Below are 16,080 nucleotides of genomic sequence, written 5' to 3'. Positions count from 1 at the left end.
AGTGTCCCAAAGCTACCATGATCCATACCTCATAGTCGCTGATCGTTCCTCCCCGTGCTGGGGACAATACGTAGAGGGTTTTATAAAATAACGAACGTCTGAGGCACGCGCTGGCTCTCTCGCTAGTACCGTACTAGGTACCTACGTCATTTCTATCAGTAGGTATTCTATTAATATAAGTAAGTGGTTAGTATATGTACTAGTTATTATCTATAATTTAAGTACTTAAGTCCTTAAAAGAAAAAGAAAATTACAAAATAACCGGCGCCACTATGGCGCGGTGGCGGGTGATTTGAGTTTTGCTTCATATTCTGTTTAATCTTGGGGGTACGGTAAGGGTAAGAGGCAAATAGGTCACAACTCACATCACATGGACTACCTACTTATATGTATTTATATGTAAAACAACATTCGTTAAAGTTAATGTTTAAAAAGCTATGTTACTAAGCCTACTAATAAACAAGATAAAGTGGAAAACTAAAACCCGACTGCGATCTTCTCAATAAACGCTAATTATTATTATAGTAAAATTGTTTTTCTGTCGCTTGGTATATTTTAATGTTGTAGTACATTTATATTTTATGAACAAATTTCAAAATCACAACGGTTGGTAGGCACTAAAGAAGTTTCGACTTCAAAACTTAATTTCTTACAAGTCTATATTTCGTATTAGCTATTAAAATGTACCGTGTTCTTGTGATACAACCATTAGCCTTTCCAGGTACGCTATATATATATTTAACTAGTCATTGGTTAAACTAGCGTTCCAAGAATGACTAGTCATTCGATTCGGTACGAAAGTATTTTGTCCAAGCATCTAGGTTATTATATCCTGTTCATTTAAACCTTTTATAGATGTTGTTTTTGCAATTTATTTTTTGTGCGACAGGCGTTACTGGAGCTCCACAGAATCCTTTGGTAGAGCTACATCTTGCGTATTGCGGTCGCCGCGTAATTCGCAAGTTCTTACTTAAATCATGCTACTTATTCAGCGTACCTACCTACTTACTAAAAGAGTAAACCGAAATTTTATTTTGACTAAATCGCTGCTAAATTTTTTTTTGGTTAAAAACTTAAATACCTGCCTCCATGTAATGATGATAGGATGTGTGAATGATAATAGGTTTCTAAAACTGTAGTGAGTTCTATTACTTACTCGTAGGTACATTAGTTTATTTTTAAAATGGCTGTGACACATAAATAGATACACTGGACGAAACTGTTTACAAAACTGTCAGCAATTTTTAGTTATTCGCCTTTTGTATACTCCGATCCAAAAATCCTCGCCAATTTCTTCCTCGTCGTCACCTAAATCTGATTGTATTGTAACCAACTAGTTAGTAACATAACGAATAAAAATTCGTCCATGGGTAGTAACTAGTTAGTAAGTAGGTAATAGGTATTATTAATTTATTAAGTAAATGTTCTTTGTATTAAGTAGGTAGGCAGATATATTATTTTTTGAAATTGATTTGCTGACTGAAGAGAAATAAAACTTTATGCAAAATGTAAAATAGAGACAGCCAAAAAGTTAGTATCGGTAGCCTAATAATAATTGACCTAAGAAACGGCTAGAGAAGTGCAAGAGAAATAAATTCTCCATAATATTATACGGATCTACCTTCAATAAATGTGTGGAAGGTACCTATCTGGGAACAGGAAGACCTGTAATTAGCGACTTCTGTAGCGTGTGAAGATTGAAGGTGAGTCCCGTCCTGGGGCCCACGGCTGTAGGCTGTAGGCACGGCTGTAGGCAAGGAACCGTCCGCGTCAGCACAAGCCTAACTATTGTTCTAAGAACAAGTAGGTACCTTTTATAACATAGGAGGTAAATGTTAACCTGTTACCATAATCCTACAGTAGCTTTTGTTATTCGTCATAGCAATTTTTTCCCATGTCTGTCAACCGGTTTGGGATTTCTAGGTAAAAGTGAAACATATTTCATGAATATGATTGTCCCCTTTGTAAATTGACCGCGCACCTGCATTGTTTAAATGACTATTATTCCTTTGGTATAGTTTACACCTCGAAAGAGCCCTAACGGGACCCTCGACCGAATGATCGCTCGAATCCTGTATTTGATCTGTACAGGCCTGTACTTCGAAGGGGATGGAGGAGGCCTATGTCGATAGACGATGGGGCGTTACAACGGCTACCGATTGACGCAACTGGATACAGGACTTGCTTAATAATTTTTTTAATTAAAAAAAAAAAACTGTAAAGTGTAAAGCCTCAGTAAATAAAAGCTTTGTTTACTACAGGCCTGTAATCTATTCTCTTGGTAGGTAGCAACTATATTGTCATCAAAGTACAGCAAACATACCGTCACAGATACAGTCGTAATAAGCTACCGGCTACACATAATACCTACTTAATATGTGCCATGTTATTTACAATGGTATACACTATCATTGGTTATCTATTGTTCTATTGTCCAATTATAAAAATACAGAATAACAATAGGGTCTATTTTTTTGGCTTTTATTAACTTAGTAATTAGCTAATAAGAGCGGTTACGCACTCATCCGATCCGAGTCCGTCGAAATACGGATATAAAAAACTCGGACCGAACTCTGATATTGCTTAAACACTAATCCGATCTCTGATCCAAATCCTAGCTTTTTAGTGGCTTTGACATATCTACGACAAATGTCTGATTTGAATCCGAGGCACATCCGAGATATTCTACGGATGACGGAGAGAACTCTGATGACGGAAGTCGGAGCTAGTGCGTAAGCTACCATACAAATAGTTTTATGACTACTTCGGAACGAATTTTCACAGATTCGGATCGGATGCAGTGCGTAATCGCCCTAATGTTAATAATATTAAGAGTACACTTTTGGCATCGTGAACGAAAACTTTTAAAAGAAATCAACCGCGCTAACTAGTTATCTTAATGCACATTGTTTTTGAATATAATAATTTATAAACTATTTTAATCTTTTACGCGGTGTCGCAAACCATGTCACTGGAAAAAAATACAATTTAAATTGCGAACTCATTGCGATCAATAAAATGTAAGTACATAGATACTTAAGTGGTTTTATCGTGAGTTTGTCCGTTATTCGTAGGTTTATCCCATGGTTTATCCTCCCTTTGACACAATGTGCTAAATCGGTTTTCTCCTCCACTTTTGATATAGGTACCTTAAAATTAAGAGTGAATAAGGCATCTTCAAAGCAAGCGCGCTCCATCTTACTTAGGCTGCAACATCACTTGCCAGCAGTTTTGACTGCTTTTTAATTTTAATTTCTTTTTATAGGATGTGACTCCACCATGTGGTTGTTAGTGGCGTTGGGCGTGGTGGCGAGCGCGTCCCCCGCGCTCTCCGCCAGTTACTGCTCAACCAACACGTTCGCCACCAACACTTCCTGGATGCACTTTAGCAAAGAACCGATCTCCTACGAATACGGCTTTCAAGACAAATTCAAGAGCATACACTGTTGCGTCAGAGGATATAGAAGTATAGAATGGTGAGTTACTCATAATAATTATTTATCTACATACTTAAACTGATAAAACTCCATTGGCTACTCACTAAAGCACAAGACGGGGAAGATTTCGAACAAAATGTTTACGGGTAGGTAGTTATTCATTTTTGTTTATATTATCATGGTCTCCAGTGTCATTTTACTGTTTCATAGAACAAACACTATTTTTGTTTGAAATAGTCCTTCTATAGGTTCTAATTTATTTCTATACTTACCTGCTTATTTATGTAATTCAGTTAGGAACCTATTAAATATGTATATTTACCACATAATATTATCGTCACCACGTCACGATCATGTTTCAGTAGATGAATCTGCAACAGGCTCTCTATATCGCAAAGATTTTCAAATAACGATCGGAGACATTGTTCCTTGTATGAAGATAATACTGTTTTGACCGTCAACAAAAGCAGATACTTAACTTTGGACCAATATTTTACCTATAACCTTAAACATAGTCAGTATGAATACTGACTGACTGGAAACCGAAGTCTGAACCACCAGTTAGGGGGTGTTAGTTTATTAGGGTTCCGTACCTCAAAGGAAAAGCGGAACTCTTGTAGGATCACTTTGTTGTCTGTCTGTCTGTCTGTCCGTCCGTCCGTCCGTCCGTCCGTCCGTCCGTCCGTCTGTCCGTCCGTCCATCTGTTCGTCTGTCTGTCTGTCTGTCCGTCGTGTCTGTCAAGAAACCTATAGGGTACGTCCCGTTGACCTAGAATCATGAAATTTGGTAGGTAGGTAGGTCTTATAGCACAAGTACAGGAATAAATCTTAAAACCGTGAATTTGTGGTTACATGATTTAAAAAAAATTAAAAAGTTTTTCAATTTTCATAATAAGATAACTATACCAAGTGGGGTATCATATAAAAGGGCTTTACCTGTACATCCTAAAACAGATTTTTATTTATTTTTATGTATAACAGTTTTTGATTTATCGTGCAAAATGTTGGAAAAAATACCCGAGTACGGAACCCTCAGTGCGCGAGTCTGACTCGCACTTGGCCGGTTTTCTATTGAATATCACACCCCAGTATATAGTTAACATACCTACCACACATTCAGTCATCGTAATTTCGCTCACGTTGATGAGATTGCCATGGAAATTATCTTCGATGAACAATGCACAGGTGTGTTGTCCGTCTGGCATAAAAAATAATCTTGGAAATTTTTGTCCATTGTATTCGCGAATAAAAATATTATAATCGCCTTCACTGCGTCAACGGCTCGGCGCCATTAGATGCAGTAGGTATTAGATATAGGTACTTACTATGATTATTCAAATTCCTTTGATATGTCCTGATGTGGACACACTTCCAAGTAATTACACAAGAAACGTTCGTGCTAATTTTTTATTTACCTACCAGTACCGTTGCAAAAAATAAGACTAGGTTTGGTCGTAATGAACTTATGCAAACATCTAGATTATTTCCTATTACTTAGTACGAAGTGGTCTCCACCATTTTTGGGACTACGAATTCTAAGGCGTGTTAGAATATACTTACAGCAATTCCTGATGCATTGAAGGGCTATACGCCTTGAAGGATGGTTATCCATAGCTTACGCGTATGTGGGAATCTTCTAGTCCCATTCACAGTTTTTCACCATTCTTGAAAATGAACCCAATTGTATGAAACTAAGGTCATAATATCAAAGATACTATCTTATTGCTTTGTAATTACTTACTAGTTACTGTATAAGTTAGGGCACACCTACGATACCAAATACCAATAGGTCAAAGGCTTCGAAGTTCCACTATAAAGACAACTTTCTGTATTAAACTATAAATTAATTTGGTTTAACATACAAAAATTTTGCTAATTGGTTCTGAAATCTCGGAGAAATCGGAGAGAATTAAGAACACCTCCTTTTTAAAGATCGGTTAAAAAGGAAGAGGTTCTCAATTCGGCGAATTTTTGTAATAAAAGCGAATGTCTAAAGACTGAATGAAACAAATAAAATGCGCAACGCAACGCGACAGTAGCATGTCTAGGACTCGTATAAGTTGGAATACAAATAATACAATACAAGAAACAGTAGACCGTATGAATGAATTCACACACTAGTTTAATGGAGTAAAAAATCTGTATCATGCCGGACCATTGGCTCGTACAAAAACAGAATCAAACTCCGTTTGTATGGAGCGCGTCCGTGATAATCTTCACTAAATGTTTTTTCCTATTAATTCGTACTAATTTCACACCCACTCTCTGACTTTCTGCCGCTTCCGCGATACAATCAAGAAAGAAAATTATTTCCTTTACTTATTTTTTCCAATTAACTTGAAAATTCTTAGAACTGTATTGTGGTAAAATTGAGAGCAAGTCACATCGTGAGCTAAACTAACTTAACATAGCTTAGCTAACGTAGCTTCGAAATCTTTTCATAGTTCACACAGCGAACGAGTTAAGCGAGCGAATTGAACAGTGGATTAGGTCTACCCGATCGATGATCCCTAAGTGAATTATTATCATAATAATATAGTGTCGACCTTCCGCTTCCCCGCGCCCTGCGCTTGATTACAACTAAGTACTGCCTCTTTTATCGCCGTGTGGCTTGAACTTTATTCTAATATTTTAACGTTTTCTCTACCACCTCGGTTCGCTTATTACTTTAACCTAGATTTGACAGACTAGGTACCTACCAGTTTTTACACAACGATTGCTATCTGTCGCTTTGCATCCAATAAAACATGATTACAATATTTTTTTGTTTGGTTTACGTCTGACGGTCTGTCATTTTACCTTACTTTTTGGATCTGCATTACTTCACCAACATTATAATTTCTTAGCCGTAATGCACACTGGCAGAGTTGAGTGTAGAGGAGGCGCAGCTTCCTTCTTGATGACAAACTATATTTACTTTGGCTTCAAAGTCCTTTAAGTCTCATTCGGTGTAACAATTTCAACCGTGCGATAAAGGCACTCCGGCTGCATGATCTGGCATTACGAGGGTCTCGTACCTCAAAAGGAAAAAGAACCCGTATTGGATCACTTTGTTGCCTATCTGTTTTTCTATCTGTCGTGTCTGTCAAGAAAACCTATAGGGTACTTCCCGTTGACTTAGGCTCATGAAAAAATCCGAAAACCGTGAATTTGTGGTTAAATCACAAAAAAAAAATTAAAATGTGTTCACGAAAAAAATTACTTTACTAATCACATAAAGGTGGGCGCAGTCCGTCATTAACTTGCAATGCTACATAAAAGTGTTACGGAACCCTTTTTTGACCGGTTTTTTTTCATTTCCATGCCTTGTCATTTTATTACAAAAGTTAATAATTAATTACCTAGTTGACTTAATGCCTAGTTCATAGTAAAGAAGTACCTACTTTTACCCATAGACCAGACCACTTTTCGATATTTTTTGCTTCAATCATAGTATGTATTACGTGATGAGTACCTACTGTCTAATTGTTTCCTGAACAGCTACAAATAGACATTTAACTTCAACCTGTTTTTTAAATAGCAATTACATAGTAGGTATATTGATTGTGACTTGTGAGTTACTAATGGAATGGCATACGCAGTAGCTGCGCGCTAATAAATGCGCCGGGTTAATTTATTACCAATATTAATAAGATTTTTTCTCAAGGTGCACACAAACTATAACGTAGGGTGTTGTGGTACGTTATAACGCAATCGATTGCCAAATCGGGATAGTTTTTTCGGGTTGGGACAAAAAGAGACTGGTATGACTCACGCAGCAGGTCCGATTAGGATATACAGGATGTTTGGTAATTAGTATATAATGACGACACGTACCCATGCTGGAATTTATTAGGAAAGAAATTAATCCTAGTATCGACTAATTTGTGAGAATAGTCGATACTAGAATTAATTTCTTAAGCTGGACCCTTTCAAGTAAAGATTTTATATAAACCTGTGAGGATGATACTGTTATTTTCGCAATTAAAATACCATAAGCCTACGTTCTCGTATTAGTTTATAAATTGCGAAAAACCAAATTAAATTTGAATTTCGTGGGCAGGCCAGTCGCTTCCACCTTAAAGTCTGTATAAAAAATATACATAAGTACGCATGCACGTATTATATAGAAATTGCGTTAGTTATATTTTAAAATAGAGATATAGCAGGTGATTCATTGATTCGTCCACAATTACACAAATGAATGAACCACATCCCATCATTATTACTTTAAATGTGCATCACCGCATCATTAGGTATTATCTTTAGTTTGACATTAACTCTTGCGAAATGCTTTGCTTGATAAAAAAAATACTTTAGTGCGTGGAATACCAGTGGATACTAATATAAAATCTAAGACTCCGATCTGTTTCTGTCGCTTCACGCTCACAGCACGTCATAATGTGTTCGTTACTTTTGAAAGCGCAAACACAGTGATGTGTTCGCGCCCTCATAAGTTTGCACCACATAGAATGTACTCAATAACATACCTAGTTAGCGTTGCCACTTACTTTTGTCCCTGACAATATACCTAGGCACTCGGTAGATCCTTTAAGTTAATGTTCAACTTTCATTGATTTTAGACATGATTTAACTAGGGTTGTTCTAAAGTTTTCCCATTTTGTCTAAAATAAATTAGGTACTTACTCATTAATTAGAATTGCTTTATTGCCATCTCTTTCTCTTTACATATTATAGTGAATAAATCTATCCTTTACATATTTTTGCTAAAAGTCAGTATCGTTAAGGTTCGTTAAATCAACTTCTGAGTTCTGGTGTAGAAGATTTTCACAATCGTGTCGCCGCGCGGTCATCATTGGCAAGTAATAATAAAACATGATTTGATTGCACCTGTGCAAAAACAAACGAGCTTCCCAGAAGTGCTGATTGCTGCTCCACTCGACATCGCTCGATTCGTCGCCCACGCCTTCTATGTACACAAACGTATTCCATCTGTGATATTACTTAGTACCTAGGTACAAACTAGTGTTGTTATGGATATCCATATCCGTAACCGAAACTATCGGATATCCGAAATAAAAAAATATCCGTAACCGTAACTGAATCCGTAATAAAGGTTTTGGATAGTTTCGGATAGGGCAGAGTCTAACTAAATACTACACTTGTACGAATTAACTGTGCACTCCGCTGGAATGCGACACCTTCATCAGTTCACATTTTACAGTTCCTTAAAAAATTAATATCCGTAACCGAAACTATCGGATAATCTGAAATAATTTAATATCCATAACCGTAACCGAAACCGATATTATTTTTTACCAATATCCATATCCATATCCGGATCTGAAATTATATATCCATAACATCCCTAGTACAAACTCGTAGTAATATTCTGCTAGTAAAGGAGACGGTGTACTCTTGTACCCTCTACCGTGAAAATTGAATAATTCGTGTTCATTAAAAATAAAATAAATAAGAAAAAATATGTGTCATTTAAACAATTAAATATAAATTCCTTTAACGGTGAAGGAAAACATCGTGATGAAACTTGCATGCCTAAGAGTTTTTCATAAAGTGAAGCCAAAGGTGTATGAAGTCTCCCGATCTGCACTTGGCCAGCGTGGCGGACTATAGCTTAAACCTTTCTCATTTTGAGAGGAGACCCGTGCTCTGTACTGAGCCGGCGAACTGCTTGGCGACTGGGTTGATTATGATGATGATGGCGAATATTCTGTAAATATTGTCGTTCCTCCCGATATAATATTCATGTTAGTTTGGCAAAGTTTATTGATTTGTTGGTTTATATGCACCTTCCCCACAAAGAGCAGACTGGCTGAGCTTGTAAAAGACTTCAACGAAAGCGTAACTCTTAGGGACAATGCATACAGACGGAGTGAAATTTAATGGAGCCGGAGGCGAATCTTTATATGATAACAACAACTTAGACTTAATTTTATGCAATAAATACCTACCTACTGAAAACATAACACGGAGGATACCTACTTTAAGGACATGCGGGGCGCCCGGGTGCTTCAAAGCGGGACACCCGCCACGTTCAAGTAAATAAAGCTTAGATTGAGATGATATCAAGAAAGAGACCTATTTTTCTTTTATTTATCTAGCCTCCCTTTCAAGGCTGCAGATGTGCGATGCGCCTCAGTCATCCTGAATGATGATAGAATATGTCTATACTTATAGTAAATAATAATCCTTAAATAAGAATGAGGCGAGCCGTACGACACTGATTGATAAATTCAAAAATATAATGATCATCTATTCTATCTATAAATTTACTAAAAATGAATGATTTTTTTATATTAGAAAGATTCAATAAAATCTATCAAGAATAAAAATAGGCTTAAGAACGTTATGACAAAAAGTTAAAAATGAACAATTCAGGTATCTGGAGATTCTATAAAGATAGGTAGGTATTTTAGGAGTGTAGTTCCAATGTATTGAATTCATTTGCGTGACTCATAACACTTGTGATATGAAACTCTAGGCTGGCAGGCCAGTGGATTATGTCATTATCCACTTGTTTCAACCAGCTTAATTAAAGTGATGGACAAGTATCGAGAATTATTTAACATCGGACCTGTACTCGAATATCGATTTTAAGTAAATAGTCACTACTACACCTAACTTGATGAGAGGAAGACGTGTTTGGTGGCATGCTCTTGGAAACGTCTATGTCCAGCTGTGGACACATTCAGGCTGATGGAATGGAATGGAAAAACATCTAACCTAAAAAAAACTTGAACCAAATTACGTAGAAAAAAATGTCGTCGGTAAAGTAAATAATAAAGTTTTAATTAATAAAAACTAATATGTAGTAGGTACGCACGTCGTGCTTGTTTAATTTATGTGCATTGTATGGGCTACAAGATCACTTTTTAACCGACTTCCAAAAAAGGAGGAGGTTCTCAATTCGTCGAAATCTTTTTTTTTTTTAGTTTAACGAACGAACACCTATAGTTTTGTCCATTGCGTAGGTCTGTATGTCATTTAGTCAGCCATTTTAAAAATAAACTCTAAGGTGTTTAAAATCACAGTCAGCACTGCACAAAGGCATAAAAAATAAGATCTCACGATAAATATTGAACGTGAATAGCGGGAGTCGATATTTTTTTTTGGTTTGAGGTACCTACCTCCTCAGATAAATAGATAGCCGTTTACAGTCTTTGGAAAAAAAACTACATACAAGTTTTCATCACACCCGCATTTGAAACTTCAAGTGAATGCTACAAGTCTATACCTAATTTATTTTGGATAGAAAAATGGAATTTTGTCGAAGGCGCAACGCCCACAGACGGAGTGTCGTGGCGCCGAAGCGCGGCAATTTTGATCAAATTTAACGTAGCTATTTTACTTTGACATTGTAGCTTGCGCTCATTTTCATCATACCAATTTCAGTCGCACACTGAAATTGGTATGATGAAAATGAGCGCAAGCTGGCATAAAGAATTACGTCTTCCTCGTCCTATGTCTACGTTCAAGACTTTCCCTAAATTATATTTGCATTGTATATTATCTCAGATCTTCCAGTTAGCGAATCCAATATGTATTTGAATCAAGGAAATTCACTACATCACTAGTAATTGCAATGTATAATCATCATGCACATTTACAAACTTCTTAGAAACGGTGTTCTACAATCTGGGAGTTTTTTATTTAAATTTGGTTCCGGGGTCGATAGCACACGGTCGACTCAATGGCTCTTAGAAATAGTTTTTAATCTACAATAGAGCTAGCTCACCATTAGCTCACTTTATTAAATACATTTAATTTTCCCAAGAAGGATACATCCTTGAGCTCTAACAACTATTTGTACCTACTTGTAATATATATAAAGTTTACACCATAATAGCTGTTACTTGTGATTTCCTTTACACTTATAGGGTTATGCTATTTTCTGTAAGACAGATAAATTCATTACTAAAGTTATAACTAAATGCGATATGTAAATATCTGTTTGTCTGTTCGCTACCTTTTCACGGCTATCCTTGCCGATTTTGGCGAAAAGTACAGAGGTAGCTTACATCCCGGGGACAGCTAATTAAAAAATTCCCACGGAATTTTTAAAAACTGAAATCCAGAACTGAACACAGAAATTGTTTTTTATTATTTTCTTCTTTCTGTGTTGTGATCCTTTACATGTGTTTTTGTGAAACAAAACAATAAAGTGTTCTATCTATCTATCTATCCAGTCAAAAAAAGCATATGCAATTTTTATCACGGAATATCAAAGAGTTCACACGGGGCTTTCAAACTTATATAGGTATATTCACAGAGATGAAGTTGCGGGCATCATCTAGAACATTATTAATAAGGAAATAGACATAACTAACACGTGTGCAATCAATCATTGTTTTCACCTTTTGATCATAGAACAACTACAATCTTAAAGTCTCATATGATCGACATCCGGTTAGTACGGTACGAAACCGTTTTCAATGTTTACTATTGGCAGAGATTAGTAATACGTGTCGTATACGGCGACAGATATATCTCGCACTCCGGGAAAGGACAAATATGCTACTTTTCGATCCGGAAAAATCAAAGTCCCCACGGGATAAAAACAACTTAAATCCACGCCGACGAAGTTGCCGGGCATCATCTGTTTGGTCCAGAGATTTCATCCCGAAGACAGATATGATATAGGCTACTTTTTATCCCGGAAATTCAAAAAGTTTCTACCTAATTTTTGAAGAACGGAACCCACTTGAACTAAGTCGCGTCACAGTCTATTAGATAGATATTTGAGACAACCAAATTAGCTTTATATAGGGCAACGGCTAGTGTCGCATTAACGTCATTATCCACAATACACATTAACTCGCTTACGCACGTGGCCACTTATTTACCGGCAGCAATTCCCAGAAACGCCACTGCGTCTTGTTAAACGTTTCTGTTTAATCGAATCCCTTATCTAATCCGTCAAGAACATTTGATCAATATTTTTTATTACGTTATCGCGACCGTGACAGTTTTTTCTGCTGGACGGAGGAAAATTGTTGGACGCAGTTACACACTTCTGAAATGTAGACCTCCGACTCCATAATATAACTAGCTTTTGCCCGTGACTTCGTCCGCAGTACATATTATGTAATTTATAGCCTATGTTACTTCTGGATAAAATAACTTCGACATTCCTTAGAATATTATAGGTAAGTAGTGGAAAAAAATTGTTTAGAATTTAATACAATTCCTGAAAAATATGTACATTACATAATCGATTAATATTTGTATACGTACCTACTACCTATGCATAAGGAAATAATAAATTTAATCACATTCAAAATAATGTGAGCGATGGCCGATGAAGCATCGAGTATGCTAGTCCTCATAAATCTAATCTAAAAGCCACAGCCGCTCCGGTTGCTAACGCCGCTCAACCCAGGAATTCATTTCATTTCCCAACTTTTACTTACCTGACGCATCCTATTTTAAATACGTACATAAATATAAAGTGTCTACATAAATAAAAAATATATCAATCACGGAAAGTTCAAAAAATTGTACATCACTAACGATAAATAACTAATAAGTAATTTATGTTCAACATAATAACATTATAATTTACTAAAAGCTAAACGATTCCAAATACTTACCTATTTAGTTACTGAATTTTCATTCTTCTGCTTTTTCTTTTATGGGAGTTTTATTGAAGGACGGGAGGCCTGAGTTCTATTCTATTTTTCACAAAGCTCTTACACGAATTTTCTTCTTCTTTTTGTCTCATGAGTAGGACTAACTCACTTCTATTCATTAATATCTAGCGTTGATATTTTTTAATTGGCAGTCTTATATCTTTGGATAATATTATTCGATATTGATAACGGAATTATGAAAATTAATGTTAATATTACTCAAGTGAGCTGTATTCACACTTTTTCTGTAACCCTTGACTTCTAATTTGAATAAAGCTTCGTCGAATTGAGTCGATGATGCCATCACGTTCCACGTTGGAACATGTTAGAATTCGAAACACTTTTTGCGTTGACTTATCAATTTTCTAATCTATCAATATGGTTTTTATACCTACTTAGGTAGGTACGTACTTACGGTCGACGAGCGAATCGGTTTTTCTGAATTTCCAATAAGTACGAAACTCGTTTGTGGTGTAGTACCGTTGTGTCGTTATTTGGTTGACAAAAGGGCTCGATGAGAACCTGGCCGGTCGCTCGTATCTGCGAAGGTATCGCACGTCGCCGCAAACCTGTATTGTGGCGGTTCCGGGAAGGCTCTTTATTGCGCGCCGCGTCCCCCTCCCGCTCCACCCTCACGTCCCCTCACTCGCCTGGCGGACTGCCTCGGCCTCTCAGCCTGCTTTAACCTATCTAGTTGCGACTTGCGATGCACTCAGTGAGTGCCTCCCACGTGCTTCCCTCCTCTATCATTTTTTTTAAATTCAGATACAAGTTAGCCCTTGACTGCAATCTCACCTGGTGGTAAGGATGATTCAGTCAAGATGGAAGGAGTGTGGCAGTTTCCGTTAAACCCATATTGCTTTGGTTTCTATACGGCATCGTGCCGGAACGCTACATCGCTTGGCGGCACGGCTCTGCCGGTAGGGTGGTAACTAGCCACGGCCGCAGCCTTCCACCGGACCATATTCACATTTCTGTTGTTTCTAAGCTAATTATTAGCAAACACTTTTAATTTCTGTTATAATAAAACTATTTAATTCTGTCTTTTTAGTCTTTTGATACATTTTCGCTCTAAAGTGCAACCAGTTTTTGTCATTTTTAAACTCCTGTTGGCAAAATTATTCATCCAACGAAACGCCCAGCTATCAACCAATTTAGAAATCGAAAGTCGAAGCCAATATATATTTTCCATGTCGCAATGCCAGAAAGGTGAAAACTGTAAATGAAACAAAGGTATTTTATCAGTAACATTTCGCGTTCGCGCTAATCTCTGACGTGTCAATAAAGGTGTTTCAAGTGGTCGTTTCGAATTCAATGCGCCTAATGAAGTGGCCATAAAATATACAAAACATCCAATAGGCGTCCCACTGTGTCCTCGACTCCTCGTACCCACAAAAAAACAAGAGCTTGTCCTGACATGTTAAAACGACTCGATTTGTGGGACCTATTATTTTTAAAGCCTGCTTTACAAGCGGCCGCTGCCCGCTTGTGTTACAGAAGGGTCACATAACAGATTGTTTTACAAATTCATTGATTGGGTTTTCCTTAAAAAATGTATCGACGATGTGACAGTGGAACCATTTAGTAATTTGTTACGACATTGTAGGACAACTCTATAAACCATATTTTGTTGAATATAGCCTACAAGGTGATTGGTATAAAACTTCACAACCGCGATGAGAGGCTGTAGGGAAGAACAAATTATGTACACAGTTTTAAAAATAGGTAGGTACCTACATGATCTACGTCCTATCGTGTTTTGGTTAAGTTAATTGCTCTGAAGGAGGTATGGATATCCTTATTTTCAATGGCACAAGGTCTTGCTAAATAACTCAGTTGGGAAAACGTAGGTACCTCGTACAGTTTTGTACAGTTGAGCTTTATGGACGAAAAATATTAGGTTTTTGAAAACAATTTTTGAAGACATTCAGAAAATTATATATACCTACCTAGTAGCTTGATGGATTTCCTGCTACTAAAGAATAGTTAAGTAGTAATTTACTTTATTAAATAATCAATACGGTAAATAATAATAAATACGGTTGTAACAAACAGTTGCAACTTTCTCAATGGCCCCTAAAGCCTAGCCCCTTATCTTTCATCTTTGGTAGCTTACTATTCTTTTTATTATATTTGAACTCGAATACAATAGAATTTAATATTTTTTGTCCATAAATCCAATATCGTTGAAGCGGGACAAAAGGTCGCTGTGTGTGAAGGACACTCAATTATAAAAGCGTTATTTTTGTTGCGATGGATGTAGGTATATTTAAAAACTGTCCAAATTTTGTTCTAGAAATGAATGTTTATGTAACAGTTCATTATCGTTTTGATCGGTTTTTATCGCACTGTGAAATATCGCGCGATTTTTCCCGTAGATAAATTAAGGGGAATACTCACTTTATGTGAAATTGTATGAAGTCGCAAGTACTCGAGAATAACTCAAAAATTAAAAGCCCCCGACACAAAAACCTCTATAAGAAAACTAGAAAAGAGCCGGCTGAACCGATTTTCTTCGATTATAGCTAAGAAAACTCTCGATCAAGCCACCTTTCAAACAAAAAAAAAACTAAATTAAAATCGGTTCATTCGTTTAGGAGCTACGATGTCACAGACAGATACACAGATACACACGTCAAACTTATAACAACCCTCTTTTTGGGTCGGGGGTTAAAAAGCACGCACCATCGAGTACAGTTTCCGTATGTTATTCTGCAGGAAAAACCGCGCGATGAAACATATTGCGGGCTTATCTTAAAAGTAGGTATGTTGTGTGATGATACATAGAATTCTACATGACTTTTTCGAGTAAAAGCTTTAGTAGGTAGGTATATATATATTAAAAAGTAAAAAGTTTAATAAACTTTATTTTACATCTCAATGTGAAATGAAGTTTATTAAATTTTTTACTATTTTTATGGGATTACTTATACTTAATCCCATATCACAATTTGAATTCAGAAAAAAAATGAAGTAGGTACCTAGTTGTTTTATCTGTTGAATTTTGAATGTCATTCGAGGCTGAATCATATTTCACGCGTTCTGGTGAATTG

General features: G+C 36.5%; 1 protein-coding gene across 1 annotated transcript in view; it reads left to right on the top strand.

Moving 5' to 3' along the window:
* Window positions 1-16,080, top strand: part of LOC123864865 — a 50,886-nt gene that overhangs the window by 4,766 nt on the left and 30,040 nt on the right. The window contains exon 2 of the mRNA XM_045905578.1: window positions 3,266-3,476. Within this exon, the coding sequence (XP_045761534.1) occupies window positions 3,280-3,476 (197 nt within the window). The 5' untranslated portion in view covers window positions 3,266-3,279. The remainder of the gene's footprint in view (window positions 1-3,265; window positions 3,477-16,080) is intronic.

This window comes from Maniola jurtina, chromosome 4, assembly GCF_905333055.1.
Source record: "Maniola jurtina chromosome 4, ilManJurt1.1, whole genome shotgun sequence".
Taxonomy (NCBI): domain Eukaryota; kingdom Metazoa; phylum Arthropoda; class Insecta; order Lepidoptera; family Nymphalidae; genus Maniola; species Maniola jurtina.
This window is presented reverse-complemented; position numbering and strand designations above follow the sequence as displayed.